Source organism: Microcaecilia unicolor, chromosome 1 (assembly GCF_901765095.1).
Source record: "Microcaecilia unicolor chromosome 1, aMicUni1.1, whole genome shotgun sequence".
In the NCBI taxonomy this organism is placed as follows: domain Eukaryota; kingdom Metazoa; phylum Chordata; class Amphibia; order Gymnophiona; family Siphonopidae; genus Microcaecilia; species Microcaecilia unicolor.
The window spans coordinates 683,310,114-683,330,846 of NC_044031.1; the positions used below are offsets into that span (position 1 = coordinate 683,310,114).

Genomic DNA, 20,733 nt, shown 5'->3' on the forward strand with positions numbered 1-20,733 from the left:
GGCAATATTCAGTCTGCTATCCAGATAACATATCCAGATAATTTAGTTAGATAAGTGTCCTAAGTTATCCGGATAGTTGTCTGAATGTTGCCACTACTTTGATATGTTCTGGTGCCTACTGCTTTATCTCGATATTCCATGCCAGCCACTATCTGGATTGTGGTGCTGAATCTTCAGATATTTTTTTGACTGTCGCAACCAGTGTTTATAGAAATGCTGACCACAGCAGTTGAATATCGAACCGCAACATTCAAGCTTTTAGTACATGTATTATCTGTCCATGGTACTGAAGTGTCCATGAAGATTTTGTTATGAGAGTCATTTTTAAAGCCATTTCCACAGTGCTTTACTCATGAAAATCCAAACATGCACAGGAATGAACCCACACTCTCTACAACAATCCTCAACCCCATTAATGCTGGGAGATGCAATTTTATACCTGGACACCAGCTCAGTCTCCAGCATGGTGGCATGGTTTCATTTTGGCTGTACATAATTGCAAAGGCATTTTGCAATTTTAGAAACCAAAGATGTGGCTAAGGATCCTAGTTCAGATAGATACAATTTTGTTTATATCTGTTTTTGAGTCATGTGGGGATGAGCACAAATGTGACTCATTCCCTGGATGAGATAAGAGTTAGCTAGGATAGCTGTGTGCATGCTGCTGTCATTTCCGTCTCAGACTGAGTCTGAGAAAGCTACCGACAAGGACAGACAGTGGAATCTGATCAACAACATAGTCAGCCTTCCACAGTTTCACTTTACTTTTGGAGGGTAAAACTTTATACCAGTTGCCTATTTCCAGCCTATTTTACAAAGACACATGGAGGGCATTTTTGAAAGGACATCCAAGTCAGAATTGGGATGTCCTACTCTTAACGTCCAAAACAAAATGTCCATCTCACAGGGATTTTCGAACAGAAAATATGTTGGAGTTTCTTGTTTGAAAGTACACGAAAACTTCCAAAATGAACAGCCATTTTACCAGCTGAAGCATCCAAATAATGAATACTGAAAATACAAGGACAAGGATATCTGTCTGGCAGCATTTTTATAGAAATATCCACACAGACGTCCTTGCAGAGCACAGTGGCAGCCTACCAGTCAGTGCAGTAGACTGTAAACCAGGGCATTTGGGTTCATAGCCCCCTACATCACATTTATTTTAAATGCTGAACTCTCCAGGAACAGGGAAATACCTACTGTACCTGACTGTACACCACCTCAGTAGCCTTCAGGCTTGCAGGTGCCATAAATATTTAGGTACAGTAGATATATGTCTGTTTTTGGAGGGCTCACAATTTAAAGGAAAAAATAAAAGAGAGCTGAAGTGGGAATTGAACCTGGGCCCCCTGGTTTACTGTCCACTGCACTGACTGCCAGGCTATTCTTCAGACCTATTTTCTGCTTTGTTCAGAATGGTCATAATATCTGCTGCTGTCATAGAATCTGATATTCCTTTCTAGTTTCACTTTCAGGGGCGAGGGAGGGGGAGGGGGACAGCATTCACTGGGAGATTCATGAGAGGTCATGCCTTAACCTCTCCAAGTCACGGTCGTTGTCGACGACATCCGTGCCTTGCTCTTCTGTGATCTGTTCCTCCTTCTTAACCTACTAAAATTACCTGCAGTTCCAGTCAGTGATGTATGGGGTCACTGTACTACTACTACTTATCATTTCTATAGCACTACTAGACGTACGCAGCACTGAACACTTGAAAATGAAGAGACAGTCCCTGCTCAACAGAGCTTACAATCTAATTAGGACAGACAAACAGGACAAATAAGAGATAAGGGAATATTAAAGTAAGGATGATTTTTCTTTTGCTGTATATAATATTGCATAGTTTGTGTATTATCATTTATAAATGAATATTATGATATGTTAAAACCTAATAAAGAAAAAAAAAGTAAGGATGATAAAATAAGGGTTCTGAATAAGTGAATAAGGATTAGGAGTTAAAAGCAGAATCAAAAAGGTGGGCTTTTAGGTTAGATTGAAGACGGCCAGAGATGGAGCTTGATGTACCGGCTCAGGAAGTCTGTTCCACTAGAGTATACACTAAAGGTACGCTGGGAGAGATAAGAACCTCTCTTCCCTCCGTGTCCAGCATTTCTTCCTCACCCTTCCCTCTCCTCCATCCATGTCCAGCATTTCTTCTCTCTCTCCCTTCCCCTCCATCCATGTGCATCTCCTTCCTGTCTTCCCTCCCCTCCATCTATGTCCAGAATTTCTCCTGCCCTCCCCTCCATCCATGTCCCGAAACTCTCCTCTTTCCCCTGCCCTCCCCTCCATCCATCCATGTCCAGCAACCCTCCTCTCTCCCCTGCCTGGTTTAGCCAGAATGTTTCAGATTCAGTGCTAATGAGATCTATCCACACTGGAAACAGCCAAAATTTAATCCTTTTACAAAATTTCAAGTAATTGGTTTCTAAACGAATATATAAGGTTAATGAGTACCACAAATGAGGTCTGATGTAAGCAAATGCTCGTTCATGAGTATATTGTAAGCATAAATGTGAGGAAACCAACTACAAAAGCTGATGGGCCAATCGTAAAAATCTATAGGTTCAAATGCTTTGAACGTAATAAGTGTAAAGACCTCAAAACTGCTGGAATATAATCATGTATGGAATTTGAAATTTAATTTGAGCAACCCAAACTATATAAAAACATAGGAACAGTGAAAATGACAGTAGATAAAGATCATATGGCTCATCCATATCATCTGCTATCTCTTCATCACCCTAAGAGATCCACATAGAGAATGACACGGTGACGGGGACCCGTGGTAATCGTGGGATGAGGATGGGGCGGGGAAGCTCTCGCAGGGATGGGGTGGGGTCAGATCTCACAGGGACGGGGTGGGGATGGGGACAGAGCAAGTGAGGACGGAGACAAACTTTGTCCCCGTGTCACTTTCTACTTTGAAGCCTGTTAATGAACTGGACTGTTATTTATGTTTGATTGATGCAGACGACAATATTTTTATTTTTTGGAAAAAACAAGCAAATGTGCTGGCCATAGCTAGCCAAATTGCTTGGGGGATCCTGTACATCCTGCTTCCAGCACATCTTCTAAGAAGACATCTTCTATTGCAGGAGGGACTGTAGAAGACAGGAGAGCTAGACTGAATCCTGAGATTGTTGATGACTCTTATTCATCCACTAACAGTGCTTTATAAGGCATATTTCTCCCCTCTAAGGCATACAGAACAGGTTGTATTTGTATCCCTGGACATTTTAACAGGGTGGATTAGGATTCCTTGGAGCAGTAGAAGTCAGTTATTTTTGAGGTTGGAAGGGTAGAGGGTGGGGGGGGGGGAGGGTTTATTATAGTTGCTCATTGTTATTATTCTTTTCTATTTGTTATTTATACACAACAGTTGAACATGAATATTATTCATTTTCATACTTTAATAAAAAGATTTAAATATAAAATCATAAGTGTTCAAGGCCTCTGCAGATGAGAACAGCACCCACGGGATGGGGCGGGGATGGAACCTGCAGGGACGGGGCAGGGATGGAGACAGATCCACGGGGCGGGGACAGGAACAAGTTTTATCCCTCTAATGCCACATGCCTGTCCCTTGCTTTCCTGAATTCAGATACAGTCCTCATCTCCACTACCTCCACACGTCCACCACCCTTTCCGTAAAGAAGTATTTCCTTAGATTACTTTTTCAATCTATCCCCCTTCAACTTCATTTTATGCCTTCTCATTCCAGAGCTTCCTTTCAGTTGCAAAACACCTGCCTCCTGCTCAGAGAAGTCTTAAGGATTTATTTAATAGATCTTTAGAGACAGGAGAGGTTCTGTAGGACTAGAGATGAGCTGATGTAGTTCCTCTTCACAAAAATGGGAAACTACAGGCCGGTAATCCTCAAGTCGGTGGTAGGAAAAATAATGGAGTCACTGTTGAAGGAACAGATAGTTAACTTGTTAGAAGCCACCAGACTACAGGGTCTGAGGCAACATGGCTTTACCAAAGGAAAATCCTGCCAAACAAATTTGATTTACTTCTTTGACTGGGTGACAAAAGAATTGGACATGCGCTAAATGTATCTGCCTGGATTTCAACAAAGTCGTTGATACAGTCCCTCAGAGGAAGGAAGGTGAGCAGTGAAGTGCCTCAGGGGCCGGTGCTGGGGCTGATTTTGTTTAATATATTTGTGAGAGACGTTGCTGAATGGTTAGAACGAAAGTTTATAAGTATCTGGATTTTCAAAAGGCGTTTGACAAGGTGCCTCATGAAAGGCTACAGAGGAAATTGGAGAGTCATGGGATAGGAGGTAGTGTTCTATTGCAGATTAAAAACTGGTTAAAAGATAGAAAACAGAGAGTAGGGTTAAATGGTCAGTATTCTCAATGGAGAAGGGTAGTTAGTGGGTTCCCCAGGGGTCCGTGCTGGGACCGCTGCTTTTTAATATATTTATAATGACCTAGAGATGGGATTAACTAGTGAGGTAATTAAATTTGCTGATGACACAAAGTTATTCAAAGTCATTAAATCGCAGGAGGATTGTGAAAAATTACAAGAGGACCTTACGAGACTGGGTGTCTAAATGGCAGATGACGTTTAATGTGAGCAAGTGCAAAGTGATGCATGTGGGAAAGAGGAACCCGAATTATAGCTACGTCATGCAAGGTTCCACATTAGGAGTCACAGACCAAGAAGGGGATCTAGGCATCGTCGATGATACTTTGAAACCTTCTGCTCAGTGTGCTGCTGTGGCTAAGAAAGCAATAGAATGTTGGGTATTATTATGAAAGGAATGGAAAACAAAATGAGGACATTATAATGCCTTTGTATCACGCCATGGTGCGACCGCACCTCGAATATTGTATTCAATTCTGGTCGCCACAGCTCAAAAAAGATATAGTGGAATTATAAAAGGTGCAGAGAAGGGCGACGAAAATAATAAAGGGGATGGGACAACTTCCCTATGAGGAAAGGCTAAAGTGGCTAGGGCTCTTCAGCTTGGAGAAAAGGCGGCTGAGGGGAGATATGATAGAGATCTATAAAATAATAAGTGGAGTTGAATGGGTAGAAGTGAAGCATCTGTTTACGCTTTCCTAAAATACTAGGACTAAGAGGCTACAATGTAGTAAATTTAAAACGAATTGGAGAAAGGTTTTCTTCACTCAACATGTAATTAAACTCTGGAATTCGTTGCCAGAGAATGTGGTAAAGGTAGTTAGCTTAGCAGAGTTTAAAAAAGGTTTGGACGGCTTCCTAAAGGAAAAGCCCATAGACCGTTATAAATGGGGAAAATCCACTATTTCTGGGATAAGCAGTATAAAATGTTTTGCACTTTTTAGGATCTTGCCAGGTGCTTGTGACCTGGATTGGCCACTGTTGGAAACAGGATGCTGGGCTTGATGGACCTTGGTCTGTCCAGTATGGCAACACTTATGTCCTGAGAAGTAAAAGCTTTGCCTACAGCTTCACCTTATGCTGTGTTCCTGTGAAGCCTGCTTTCAAGCTTGGTAGTCCTGAGGAGTAAAAGCTTTGCCTACAGCTTTCACCTTATGCTGTGTTCCTGTGAAGTCTGCTTTCAAGCTTGGTAGTCCTGAGGTGTATAAGCTCTGCCTACAGCTTTCACCTTTGCTTGGGTGCAGTGAAGCCTGCTGCCAGGCGTTGTGAGTCCAGAGCCTCCCATGCCTCAGTTGAGATTCCAGTCGCCCACTGTGAGTCCTTAGTCGCTGTATGACACAAATGGCTTTGTGCTGTGTTTGGGAATCTGGGCTGGATGACGGGGAGTGCTGCAGGTGCAGCAGCTGAGGCCATGTCTCGAGGCATCTCTGGACGAGGGAAGCAGTGCTTGGAGTGCGGAGGGGTCTGTGTGGGCTGTTCCTGGCCCTTGGTTGCTGTGCTAGGCCGTTTAGTCTTCTGCCTTGGAGCATTGGCTCAGGTTTGGCTTCTTCACCTTGCTTGCTTTGGGAGCGTTGGCTCGGGCTTTGTGCTTTATCTTGCTTGCCTTTGGAGCATCCAGCTCAGGCACCTCAGTGACTGTTTGCTTGTCTTAGGCCTGTGAGCGGGAGTGACCCGCTCTGGACCTGTGGTGCAGGTCCTCAAGAAACTCTTTCTTTTTCCTTTTGTTTTGCTTCTGCTCCATTCTGGTTTTGAGGGAGCTCTGCCACGATTGTTCAGCGGCTCATCTGAGTGTAATACAGAATGACCCCTTTCCTTAACCACTTGCGATGTTACCTCTGTCAGCCAAGTATTGTCTTGTCCTGCTAGGGAGGGCCCTTTGCCTAGTCTATTTTGTTCTACTGTATGCCATATGTTTGCATTGCTCTGTTAGTATTGAGATGCGCAGCTAGGCTACTTATGTTTGATTTCCCTATACATCTAGGCTGTTCTGTTTTACCTTTACTGTATACTTATGCTTTGCATTGTTTCCGCTAGTAGTGAGATGCGCAGCTAGGCTGCTTATGTTGGATTTCCCTATACAGCTAGGCTGTTCTACTTACCTTATTTTATGTTTGCCTTGCTTCAGCTAGGTTAGATGTATAGCTAGGCTGCCTGTTTTCCTTTCTGTGCAATTTGGCTACTCTTTTAGCTTGTGTTTTTTGCTACTAATAAAGCTGCCTCCGTTAATGTCACTTGTGGTCCAGTCCAGTTCTGGGAGTACTCTTCCAGCTCAGCCATAAAAAGGTTGGCATATTGGAGTGCTGTCCTGGTGCCCATCGCAGTGCCCATTATTTGTAGATAGATATCATTGTTAAAGCGGAAGTAGTTGTGAGTTAAAATGAATTTGATTATTTTGTAATAGTTTCTGGTGAGTATTGATGGTCCAGTGTGGATTTTTTTAGGAGTCTTCCACATGCAGCTATGCCATCTGCATGTGGAATGTTGCTGTATAGTGATTCTACATCCATCATGACCAGAAGGGTGTTAGGTGGTAGTTGCTTGATATTTTTCAATTTATTAGAAAGTCTGTGGTGTCTTGTATGAAGCTGTTAGTTTGTGTACGAGAGGTTTCAGAATTCCCTCTATGAATCCAGATATTTCTTCTGTGATTGTGCCAAACCTGATATGATTGGTCTGCCAGGTTCCCGTTTGTGGATCTTGGGTAGCATGTAGAATGTGCCCACAGAAGGCTGGTTTGGTATGAGTTTCTTCAGGTGAGGTTGCGCTTGTGTAGGAAATGTTTTGATAAGGTCTTTCAGCTGTTTTGTGTAATCCTGTGTGGGGTCCTCAGTTAGTTTCCTGTAGTATTTATTGTCTGAGAGCTGTCTGTGCCCCTCTTCAATGTATTTTTGTATGTCCATAATTACCACTGCGCCTCCTTGTCTGCAGGTTTGATGATAATGCGTTCGTTAGTTTGTAGGGTTCTTATGGTCGCTCTTTCTGGTGGGGTAAGATTGTACAGGATTCTCTTTTGTTTGTTGGAAAGTTGGGATTTCACCCTATGTCTGAAACTTTCTATGTAATTATCCAGCTTGTAGTTTTGTCCCTCCTGTGGGGTGAAATAAGTGTTCTTTTGTTTAAAGACTGTATTCCGGTCTGTTTGGTGTCAGAAGTAAACTTCCATCACAGACTGAAAAGGAACAGAAGGGCACACTTCCCTGTAATTTATCCAGTTGCAAACTATGCCAAAACATTTCACAGGACCCCACAGTCATCCACAAAGGAAAGATATTCAACATAAAGGAATTGTCCCGTTCCGGGCCCTTACCTGGCGCCCCGCGAATCGGAGCGGGGGGCTGGGGCGTCCGGGGAGCGCGGGCCGACGGGGGAAGGTTGCCCCGAGGATCGCCGCGACGGCTGGTTGCCCCGAGGCCGGCGACCAGGGGAACTAGCGCCGGTCTCGGGGAAAGGGATCCGCCGGACAAGATGGCGGCGCCGGCGTCAGCGTCCTCCTCGCTGTGGCAGGACCAGCGAGGAGGCTCCGCCCACTTGCGCCGGAATTGGCGCATCGTCAGAGGAACTCCGCCCATTGGACAGAGGGACCAATCCGGTCCCCGTTACCGGCTGGGGCGGAGAGGATTGGCCCAGCGGTTCCCCAGCCAGAACAAGCGGGGGGATTTAAACGGAAGCACGGAGGGGAACCGATGCTTCCGTTTCTTGTTCGAAGCCCTCGAGCTAGCGGTTTCCAAGACGGTGTTATGCCTCGTGTCTGCCAGCCTTCCTGCTAGCTCCTTCCAAGACTGTGTTTGGATCTCAAGCCTGCTAGCCGTCCTGCTAGTCATTTCCAAGACTGTGTTTTGTTCTCAGTCTGCTAGCCGTCCTGCTAGCCATTTCCAGACTGTGTTTTGTTCTCAAGTCTGCTAGCCGTCCTGCTAGCCATTTCCAAGACTGTGTTTTGTTTCTCAAGTCTGCTAGCCGTCCTGCTAGCCATTTCCCAGACGTGTGTTTGTTCTCAAGTCTGCTAGCCGTCCTGCTAGCCCCTTCCAAGACTGTGTTTGGATCTCAAGCCTGCTAGCCGTCTGCTAGCCCCTCCCAAGACCGTGTTTTGTTCTCAAGCCGGCTAGCCGTCCTGCTAGCTATTCCAAGACTGCGTTTGTCCCTCAAAGCCAGCTAGCCGCCCCGCTAGCTGTTTCCAAGACTGTGTTGTTCCTCATGACTGCTAGCCGTCCTGCTAGCTAGTTCCAAGACTGCGTTTGTTCCTGTTGTCAGCGAACCGTCCGGTTAAGCCACGTTACCAAAGACTCTGTACCCACAGCCAGCCAGGCCAGCCGTCGCCCCGTGGTTCCAGCAGTCCTGCTGGCCGCCCGCAGCTGAGGGCTCAACCCTCGGTGAACGGTGGTCGCCGCAGGTGAAGATTCGGGGTGCGCGGTTATTTCCTGGGCCTCATAGAGCTCGGGAGAACTCGAGAGCTCACCTCCACCCGAGTGACCTCAGGGCCGCGACAGAAAACGGAAGCCATGAGCTCACCGACGCACCCTGATCTACGGGACCTGGCTAAGGTTCTCCAGCAGCAACAGGAACAGCTTAATGCCCTGTCGGGGGCTCTCCAGAATGTATGTTCGCAACTATCCACGCTTCAGGTACAGAACCAGGCCGCTGCGGTCCAAGAGGCCGCAGCCGCTCCCCGTATGGGAGGGTTCCGCGTGGGACCTCGGTTCCCTGAGCCGGCACGATACGATGGGAACCCGGGAGGTTGTCGAGGGTTTCTCCATCAGTGTAATCTGGCCTTCCGGATGCAACCGGAGGCTTTTGCTTCGGATCAAAGTAAGGTAGGCTACATTATGGGCCTTTGTGAAGATAAGGCCCGGGATTGGGTGGTCCCTCTGGACGAACAACATGATCCCATTTTGGAGGATTATAGCGAATTTCAGCGCCGGTTCCGGATGGTGTTTGACATTCCGGGAAGACCCTCCTCTGTGGCATCGGAGCTGCTCCGAATTCATCAGGGAGAGGGTACTGTGGCCGACTATGCCATCCGGTTTCGGACCTTAGCCGCGGAGCTGCGTTGGAATCCGGAGTCCTTGACGGCCATTTTTATGGAGGGATTACACGAACGGATCAAGGATGAATTAGCCGGACGGGAGATCCCCGGATCCTTGGATGCCCTCATCTCACTCTGTATCCGGGTGGACACTCGATTCCAGGAGCGAGCCAGAGACCGTGCGGAGCGGCAGAAGTGGATACGAGGTTCCTCCAAGACGAGCAAAGGACCGGCCCCTCGTCAGGTGAACCGGGACGCTACGGAGCCCGGAGAGGAGCCCATGGTAATGGGCCGGCAACGGCTGACTCCCGCCGAACGACAGCAACGACAGTCTAAGGGACTGTGCTTCTATTGTGGGCAGGCTGGGCATTTCCTCCGGACGTGTTCCATCCGGCCGGGAAATGCGTTCCCCAAGGCACCCTGAGGGGAGGGTTCTTGGGGCACTCCGCTCCCCTACCAGACACCTTGCTCATCTTACCAGTGACCTTACAGTGGCAGGAGGCCACGGTCCAGACCCGAGCCCTGGTGGACTCGGGGTCGGGGGGGAATTTTATTGGGCTCGAACTGCTACAGCAAATGGGCTGGCCCACGCTCCCCCGGAGACCTATGCTCCGGATAACTTCTATCCAGGGAACTACCCTTCCTCAGCCGGTCACTGAGATTACTCCTATGTTGGGTCTGCAAGTGGGGGAGGGTCATCGGGAGGAGGCTGAATTCTTGGTATTGTCTCGGACCATCCACCCGGTGGTTCTGGGATTGCCATGGTTACGATACCACAACCCGGTTATTGACTGGACCGGGAGAAAGATTCAAGCGTGGGGCAATTCCTGTCAAGAGACTTGTTGTAAGGGTCGGCCTGGCAGCTGTCCGGCCTTAAATTTGTTGCCCGAGGAAGGACCAAGTGAACTGGGCTCCCTGCCTAGGGACTATAGAGATTTTTCTGATGTGTTTAGTCCCAAGGAGGCGGAGGTATTACCCCCGCACAGGTCTTTTGACTGTGCTATTAATCTGAAGACAGATACGGTACCTCCACGGGGCCGCCCGTACAAACTGTCTCGAGGAGAGGTCAAGGCTATGCGAGAGTATATCCATGAGAATCTACGGAAAGGGTTCATTCAGCCGTCTACTTCCCCAGCCGGGGCGGGGTTCTTTTTTGTTACCAAGAAGGATGGAACCCTGAGACCCTGTATTGACTATCGGGGATTAAATGCCATCACCGTGAAGGATCGGTTCCCGTTACCACTCATTCCCGAGCTCTTGGACAGACTGCAAGGAGCCCAGATCTTCACGAAGTTAGATTTGCGGGGAGCCTACAATCTAGTACGAATCCGGGCAGGGGATGAATGGAAGACGGCCTTCAATACCTATGAGGGGCATTTTGAATATCGGGTAATGCCATTCGGTCTCTGTAATGCCCCTGCGGTGTTTCAACGGCTTATCAATTGTGTATTAGAAGAATTACTCAATTCCACAGTGATTGTATATCTGGACGACATCTTAATTTACTCTAAGGACCCCAAGGAGCACCCGGGCCATGTACGCGCAGTACTGTACCGCCTACGGCAAGCCCATCTATTTGCGAAGCTGAGTAAGTGCGCCTTCCATCAGCGGTCTTTACCATTTTTGGGGCATATCTTGCTTCCAGGGGGGTTACGGATGGAACCAGACAAGCTCCAAGCCATTCGAGAATGGCCTCAGCCGAAGAGCCTGAAGGCCTTACAACGATTCCTGGGCTTCGCCAATTATTATCGCCAATTTATCCCCCAGTATTCTCGCTTGACAACCCCGCTGACGGCGCTCACCCGTAAGGACGCAAGGGTCAGGGATTGGCCGCCAGAAGCGCAAACGGCTTTTCGTCAAATCAAGGAGGCCTTTGAGTCCGCGTCTATTCTGCTGATTCCCGATCCTGAGAAGCCTTTTACGGTAGAGGTGGACGCATCCGCTCTAGGGGCCGGCGCGGTCATTTCTCAGATCAACCCCGAAGGCCGGCGCCAACCATGCTCCTTCTTTTCACGTAAATTCTCGCCAGCCGAGCGAAATTATACGGTTGGGGATAGGGAACTCTTGGCCCTGAAATTAGCACTGCAAGAATGGAGACATTTACTGGAAGGAGCGGAACACCGGTTCACGGTCATCACTGATCATAAGAACCTCCTATACCTCCAAGAGGCTCAGCGACTGAATCCCCGACAGGCCCGGTGGTCATTATTCTTTGCTAGGTTCCATTTTCAACTAGTGTTCCGGGCGGCCTCCCAGAATACCCCGGCAGATGCACTCTCCCGGGCCTTTGAAGTACCAGAAGAGACGAAGGAGACTCATCCTATGTTAGACCCTGCGTGTCTCAGTGCAGCCACCGGGGAGGTTGCCCAAGTCCCGAGATTCGTGGCGGCCACGGATCGGAAGAGGGTTCTGCAATGGGGACACTCGTCTAGGTGGGCCGGGCACTTTGGGTATCATAAGACACTCCGGTTCATCGCGAGACAGTATCGATGGCCACAGATGAGACAAGATATCCTCCAATTTGTTACCTCGTGCCCGGTATGTGCCCGAACCAAGCCAGTAGGAGGACCCCCCCGTGGGAGACCTACAACCTATGCCCATACCGACCAGCCCCTGGTCGGAGATATCCATGGACTTTATCACTGACTTACCTCGTTCCCAGGGCCATACTGTGATCTGGGTAGTGATAGATCGGTTCTCGAAAATGGCTCATTTTGTTCCCTTCACTAACATTCCGACGGCCGCCTCGTTAGCTCAAGCATTCATTCATCACATCTTTCGACTACATGGACTGCCACTCGGATCATCAGTGACCGGGGGCCCCAATTTACCTCCCGCTTTTGGAGAGGCTTTATGCAAGGCCTTGGGGGTGGAGAATCATTTTTCATCCGCTTACCATCCTCAAACCAATGGCATGGTTGAGAGGATAAACCAAACTCTGAAAGGGTTTTTAAGAGCCTTTGTCAACCAACGACAGGATAACTGGGCTTCTCTACTTTCATGGGCCGAGTTCGCTTATAACCAAAGTGACCACTCATCCTCAGGACAGTCCCCGTTCTTCTTGGTATATGGCCGACATCCACGGCTTCCAGGGCCGTTCCCGACTACCGCCATGATCCCGGCTGGGGACCAAGTTGTAGCCGACCTACAAGAGGTCTGGAGGATGACTAGGGAGCAATTACAGAAGACCGCGACCAAGGACAAGCGATTTGCTGACCGCCATCGGCGGCCCGCCCCCGTGCTCCAACCAGGACAGAAAGTATGGCTAAGCACGAAACATCTGAGACTCCGAGGATCTTCCCGAAGACTGGGACAGCGATACGTGGGACCCTATGCCATCCAAGAACGAATTGGGGCAGTAACTTATCGATTGCGGTTACCCGCCACTCTACGAGTACATAATGCCTTCCATATCTCGCTACTGAAGAGGTTTCGGGAATCCAGGTGGCACCCGCCGCCAGCCCCGGAGAGGGATCTCCAGGTGGCGCCGGACCCGGAGTTTGAGGTAGAAGAGATCCTCGATTCCAAGTGGCGGCGGGGAAGACTGTATTATTTACTATCCTGGAAATCGTTTGGTCCCGAAGATAATTCCTGGGAGCTCGTGTCTAATGTTCATGCTCCAGAACTGGTCAAAGCCTTCCACGCCCAATATCCGTCCAAACCCGGGCCCCGGAGGAGGGGGTCTTCCGGGGAGGGTACTGTCCCGTTCCGGGCCCTTACCTGGCGCCCCGCGAATCGGAGCGGGGGGCTGGGGCGTCCGGGGAGCGCGGGCCGACGGGGGAAGGTTGCCCCGAGGATCGCCGCGACGGCTGGTTGCCCCGAGGCCGGCGACCCAGGGGAACTAGCGCCGGTCTCGGGGAAAGGGATCCGCCGGACAAGATGGCGGCGCCGGCGTCAGCGTCCTCCTTGCTGTGGCAGGACCAGCGAGGAGGCTCCGCCCACTTGCGCCGGATTGGCGCATCGTCAGAGGAACCTCCGCCCATGGACAGAGGGACCAATCCGGTCCCCGTTACCGGCTGGGGCGGAGAGGATTGCCCAGCGGTTCCCCAGCCAGAACAAGCGGGGGATTTAAACGGAAGCACGGAGGGGAACCGATGCTTCCGTTTCCTTGTTCGAAGCCCTCGAGCTAGCGGTTTCCAAGACGGTGTTCATGCCTCGTGTCTGCCAGCCGTCCTGCTAGCTCCTTCCAAGACTGTGTTTGGATCTCAAGCCTGCTAGCCGTCCTGCTAGCCATTTCCAAGACTGTGTTTTGTTCTCAAGTCTGCTAGCCGTCCTGCTAGCCATTTCCAAGACTGTGTTTTGTTCTCAAGTCTGCTAGCCGTCCTGCTAGCCATTTCCAAGACTGTGTTTTGTTCTCAAGTCTGCTAGCCGTCCTGCTAGCCATTTCCCAGACTGGTGTTTGTTCTCAAGTCTGCTAGCCGTCCTGCTAGCCCCTTCCAAGACTGTGTTTGGATCTCAAGCCTGCTAGCCGTCCTGCTAGCCCCTCCCAAGACCGTGTTTTGTTCTCAAGCCGGCTAGCCGTCCTGCTAGCTATTTCCAAGACTGCGTTTGTCCCTCAAGCCAGCTAGCCGCCCCGCTAGCTGTTTCCAAGACTGTGTTTGTTCCTCATGACTGCTAGCCGTCCTGCTAGCTAGTTCCAAGACTGCGTTTGTTCCTGTTGTCAGCGAACCGTCCGGTTAAGCCACGTTACCAAAGACTCTGTACCCACAGCCAGCCAGGCCAGCCGTCGCCCCGTGGTTCCAGCAGTCCTGCTGGCCGCCCGCAGCTGAGGGCTCAACCCTCGGTGAACGGTGGTCGCCGCAGGTGAAGATTCGGGGTGCGCGGTTATTTCCTGGGCCTCATAGAGCTCGGGAGAACTCGAGAGCTCACCTCCACCCGAGTGACCTCAGGGCCGCGACAGGAATCTTTCACTTGCTCATCTTCCAATGTGGTATATATCATTCAGTGTAAAAAATGTAACGAAGGATGCTATATTGGAGAAACAGGCCAGATGCTTAAGACAAGATTCAATTTACATAGACATCACATGAGCAATACTGGTGCCAGTAGGGCTCCCACCCCTGTTGGTCAGCATTTTACAGGACCAGGACACTGTACCAGTGACTTCACAGTGAGAATCCTGAAAGGTAACTTTAAAACCATACAAGAACGTAAGACCTTTGAAGTCAGAATGATTGAATATTTTAACACCCAACAGAAAGGACTTAACAAGGAATCTGGGGTTCCTAGCCCATTATAAACCATAAAGCTGTATTTCTCTGTTGATCACCCCACTCCTCACCTATCCACACCCATCCTGTTAGAATATCAATGATATGCTTTGATGTCCCCATGCATACCTCCTACCCACCCCCATCCTCCCACCCTGTCAGACTGTCATAGTAATGCTTGAATGTTTTCACTTATATACACTGTCAGCTAGCACATTTGCTTATTTCCGATCTGACGAAGAAGGGCAACCTTCGAAAGCTAATCAAGAAATGTATTAAGTTATGTCCAATAAAAAAGGTATCATCTTATTTTCTTTTCCATGTTTTATTTTGTTTGATTTCTATTGATAACCTTAAGAGTGGACTAACACGGCTTCCACACTCCTCTACTTAAGCAGTCTGTATAAATGTGCTTACTTGTAATTTAATCAAAGTCATTTCATGGCTGAAGGACAGAGCTTTAACCTTCTTCAACACCCCCCAGCTCCTCCCCCCACCCAGAGCAGCAATCTGCTTGCTCAATGCCATCCATAGTAAATAATAATGGGATGAGGGGAGACGAGGACAATATTAGGGTCTCTAGTTTCCTTATTTATCTGTCCTAATCTATTTCACTTCTTACATTTTCACACATTTTAGTAAGAAAAGGCATGGTACCAAAATGGGGGTTTTTGATAAGGATCTGTATAGCAGCATCTCAGATTGCTTAGCTTGACAATGGTAGGAGAGAACTTTTAATTCCTTCAGGACTAGCATGAGAAATCTACCCAAAAATAATGATTTGAGTGGTTTACACTGTCAGCTGAATTATGTATAAGAATTGTGTCTATGTTCTTGCCTTAATTCACTTGGCAAAAATAAGACTGCTTCAGTGCTCATTTAGAACACTGAGTTGACATGCTGAGGAAGCGGAACTTCAGTTGAACGATTTAACAGTGTTCATGGAGGGAGGGAAGCTGGCCCGAGAGTATTACTGAGGGGGTTGAGCTTCAGCAGAGACTTCCATCCAGCCTGCAGTTAGGAAGGGGAAACTGAGTTGCTGAGGTAGTGGTGGAAAGGTGCTTGAAAGAGGCAAGGTGAAAGAATACACCATACTATTGACTCACCACTTTGCTTTTGTAGTTATAACGCCCACTACCCTGCCTGTATCGCCCAGCAGCATCGTCTCTGCCAGCCTGGTGACTGACTTAGAGGGACTGTCCCTGACTGACACTTCATTAACTCCTTCCGTAAGTAAAAAGTATTTCCTAGCATCTCAAAAATTCCTGCAAACCTATAAAAAGCATGTTTTGTATACAGTCATAAGCTTCCTCCATCTGATAAGTCCATGTAATCAAAAAGAGAGTGGTTAGTGTGCAGGTGTATCACATGAACACAGCTCCAGTTCATTGGAGTGGAGAAGTGGCCTAGCGGTTAGAGCACTGGTCTTGACATCCAGAGGTGGCTGGTTCAAATCCCACTTCTACTCCTTGTGATCTTGGGCAAGTCACTTAACCCTCCATTGCCTCAGGTACAAACTTAGATTGTGAGTCCTCCAGGGACAGGGAAATACCCAGTGCCTGAATGTAACTCACCTTGAGCTACTACTGAAAAGGAGCAAAATCCAAATAAAAAAATCATGAACTTTGTCTGTAGCCTGAGCTATTCTCAGTGCTGTAGCAGTAAGTCTAGGCTAAGTTTCAGTGGCTTGTATAAATGAAGACCTTGATGAGTGAGACATCAATCTCCCTGTTTCTGTCATGAGAGTGGTGATGACTGAATTAATCAGAAAACAATGGTCACTCCTTTCCAAAATATGCCATTTTGATACATTTAGTACAACTGAATATAAGGTGCTGTTAACTAAATTGGAAAATTAAGATATGGAGTAGTGGTTATAGCCCCAGGCTATCAACCAGCAAATCCTGATACAAATCCCACTGCTACTGCTTGTGATCTTGGACAAGTACTCAACCCTCCATAGCTTCTGGTTCAAAATTAGATTGCAAGCCCTCCAGGGACAGAAATACCTATTGTACCTGAATGTAACTCACCTTGAGCTACTACTGAAAAATGTGTGAGCTATATCCAAATAAATAAATAAATAAGGTATTTTATAGTTCTGTTATTTGAAAAAAAATAATAAATCATTCGCGTCTGTGATGAAAAACTTGGTTCTAGAAGGTGCTTCTTGCAGTATTTTCAGTTGAGATACTTTCTTCTAGTGGCAAATAATTATAAACAGATCCTTGAGGTGCACACACTTTAGAATATAGTTCATTAAAATTAATTCTGTGAGGAGGAAGAAGTGATGCCCCTCGAGACGGCAGCGCAAGGCTAAACAATAGGTTTTCTCCTGGAAAAACTCACTCATCCCTGGGCAGAATTTGAGGCAGTTGTTGAAACCTTGAAAACCAGGGGAGGATGACCATGCAGAAAAAGACAGGGGAATTCTCTTTCAAAGGAGCCAGAACTCTGCCCAGTGAGCAAAGAAAGATGGTAGCAATGTCTGCTTTAACCTGAGAGCTATCGCCTGTGGGCAGCAGCGCCTGTTCCCTCCAAGGACAGTGAGTCAGATTGGGGGCTGCAGGGCAAAATGGGAGCCTGATTCTGTGAGTTGAGGTGGGACCTGGCTGGCATAAAAAAAGGAGATCACTGACCTGATGGCTGAGCTCCAACATGAAGTGACAGAGATGGAGTGGAGGATGGAGGAAGTGAAGGAGCATGCAGATTAGCTGAATGAGCTGGAGAAATGGATGGATAAATGCAGCTGGAGTTTGCAGACAAACAGAGGACCTAGAGAACAGAGTGGCAACAGAGTCTGAGATACAGAGAAAAATGTAAACAGATAAAAGACAATATGGCCTACCCAGTCTGCCCATCCATGCCATCTATTCTCCCTGTCACTCCCGTAGAGATCCTATGTACTTATCCCAAGCTCTCTTGAATTCAGATACTGTTTTCGTCTTCACCATTTCCACTGAGAGGCCATTCCATGAATTCACCACCTTTTCCGTGAAGTATTTCCTCAGGTTACTCACCTTCATTTTCTGCCCCCTCATTCCGGAGCTTCCTTTCAGTTGAAAGAGACTCACCTCCTGTGCATTTGTGCCATGAAGGTATTTTAATGTTTCTATCATATCTCCCCTCTCCTGCCTTTCTTCCAAAGTATACATATTCACTAGACGATATTCTGCCCGCGGGAGGCAGGCAGGCTAAGTCCAGTTATCGACGCTGAGTCCAGATATTCAATGCCGGGCTGTTTCCAGTGACCATTGAATATCCAGGTTTTTTTTGAATGGATTAAGTTAACCAGTCAAGTTATATTCAGCGCTGGTTAGTTAAGTTTATAGTGGCCAAAGATAGGACTGCTATTAGGCTGTCCGTTTGGCCACTAAACTTAGCTGGCAAAGTGCTGAATATTTGCAGCTAGCCGGTTATATTGCACAATATAGCCGGTTAGCTGATGTGCTGTAAGCGCTAATATTCATCAGAGATAACAGGCTATCTTGCACTGAATATTAGTGCTGAGCCAGTTAAGCGCTATTTAACTGGCCAGGAGTTGTTCTGTCCGGTTAAATAGTGCTGTATATTGGCCAGTGAGATCTTTTAAGTCTGTCCCCATACACTTTATGACAAAGATCACTGACCATTTTTCGTAGTCACCCTCTGGACCAACTGCATCCTGTTTATATCTTTTTGAACTCCAGAACTGTACACAATATTCTAAATGATGTCTCACCAGAGTCTTATATAGGGGCATTATCACCTCCTTTTACCTACTGGCCATTCCTCTCCTTATGTGCAAAAGCATCCTTCATATTGCCATCATATTTTCTACCTGTTTGGCCTCCTTAAAATCATCACGCCCAAATCCCGCTCCTCTTTCATGCACAAAAGTTCTTCACCCCAAATGCATTACCCTGCATTTTTTAGCATTAAACCTTAGCTGCCAAATTCCAGACCATTCCTCTAGCTTCACTTTCCTCATGTTATCCACACCATCAGGGGTTTCTACCCTATTGCAGATTTTGCTATCATCCACAAAGAGGCAAAACTTACTGAACAGCCCTTCAGTAAAATCGCTTACAAAAATGTTTTAAAAAACAGCCCAAGAGCCAAAACTTGTAGCACACCACTGGTAACATCCTTTTCCTCAGAATAAACTCCATTTAGCAGTACCCTCTGTCACCTTCCACTCAACCAGTTCCTAACCCAGTCAGTCACTTTAGGGCCCATACCAAGGGCATTCAGTTAATTTGTTAGTCGTCTAAGCGGAACTGTGTTAAAGGCTTTGCTAAAATCTAAATACACCACATCTAGTGCTCTCCCTCGATCCAACTCTCTGGTCAATCAGTCAAAGAAATTAATCAGATTTGTCTGACAAAACCTACTCCTATGGAAACCATGTTGCATCAGGACCTGTAATCCATTGGATTCCAACAACTTTACTGTTCTCTGTTTTAAAAGCATTTCCATTAATTTACTTACCACAGAAGTCAGCCTTACTGGCCTACAGTTCCCAACATCTTCCTTACTTCTGCTTTTGCGGACCTTATCTGTTCTTCTCTAGTCCTCTGGGACCACTCCCCAACTCTAGAGAAGCATTGAAAAGGTCAACCAGCAGAGCTGCTAGAACATCCCTAAGTTCCTTCAGCACCCTAGGATGTATGCCATCCAGTCTCATTGCTTTGTCCACCTTTAGTTTAGCCAGCTCCTCGCAAACACAGTCCTCTGAAAATTATTCAAGGACTACCACTCCTCCATTTCTATTTGTGTTTGTCTTCTGTGGTCCTGCTCCCGGCCCTTCAGCTGTGAACACAGAACAGAAATAATTGTTAAGTAATTCCGCCTTATCTTTATCAGCTTCTACATATTTCTCCCTTCACCTCTGAGTCTCACAATGCCACTTTTCCACTTCCTCCAATCACAATCATATCTAAAAAAAAATGTCTTGTTCAACCATTTTACTATATTGGCTATTTTTTCTTCCATTTGCATCTTTGTTTTCTTATTTTACCAGCTTCTCCTAACTTTTCCAGATATTGTCACCTGACTTCTTCTTTCTGCGATCTCTTGTAGTTTATAAAGGCAAACCTCTTTTTCACTACTACATTTGAGAACCAAAGCAGCCTCCTTTTCCTCTTACTTTTATTTACTTTCCTTTCAAAAAAGGTTTGTTGCCCTTTATCGCAAAACTCCTGGCGCCCACCTGGGGTTAACCCTGGGGCCACCAGGAGGTCCCGCCAGCACCTGGGCATGTGCTCTATACTGCACCCTCCTCCCACTGACTATGTCCCGCTTGCCCCAGGGCTAGTCTCCCACTCTCAAGTTATTCCCTGGTGATTTCTAGGTAGTAGGGCCACTCTCTCAGGGGTCCCACAGTTCCTGGAAAACACTCACAGACCCAACACATCAACCACCAGGATTCTTAGTCAGTCTAGGACAACAGAGCCAATAAACTAATAGGTTTATTGTTATAGTAAAACAGTGAACATTTGAAAAACCAGGTGAAAAAGTACAGCAAGCAATAACAGATAACCAGAACAAGGATCAATATTAAAACTATCTAATACTTGTTACCACCTAGGTAGCACCTGGGGAGTTTCAGGCAATTATCTGCTCACAAGTCTGAACAGGGTCTCAGGACAGAGATGTTTCTGCTCTGTACCCCCACACTGAGACTAAAGAAAAATCCAGCAGTGTTGCCAATTACCCAGTCCCCAAACCCGCCCAAAAAGTTCACATCCCCGCCATCATCAACCCCGCCCCCGCCGTCATCAGCCCCGCTCCCGTGGCCCGAAAAACCGCACAAACCCCCCCAAAATAGCCCAAAAACCGCGACCCGCAGCAGACAAAAATTTCCCGCAGCGGGTTGCGGAAAACCGCCCACCTGGCAACCTTGAAATCCAGTACCTCCTGGCTAGATTTGAACCCCAGGACCAATCAGAGACCAGAGCACCAACTTTGAAAGTATCTGGCCAATGGTACTGCAAGTTCCCACTGCAGCTCCTTGTGACTCTGGGCAAGTCACTTAACCCTCCATTGCCCCTGGTAGAAAATAAGCACCTGAATATATGTAAACCGCTTTGAATGTAGTTGCAAAAACCTCAGAAAGGCAGTATATCAAGTCCCATTTCCCTTTCC

At 47.4% G+C, this 20,733-nt stretch overlaps 1 protein-coding gene across 1 annotated transcript in view; it reads left to right on the top strand.

Moving 5' to 3' along the window:
* Window positions 1-20,733, top strand: part of AP3B2 (adaptor related protein complex 3 subunit beta 2) — a 217,595-nt gene that overhangs the window by 132,193 nt on the left and 64,669 nt on the right. Inside the window, exon 22 of the mRNA XM_030190380.1 lies at window positions 15,730-15,836. Within this exon, the coding sequence (XP_030046240.1) occupies window positions 15,730-15,836 (107 nt within the window). The remainder of the gene's footprint in view (window positions 1-15,729; window positions 15,837-20,733) is intronic.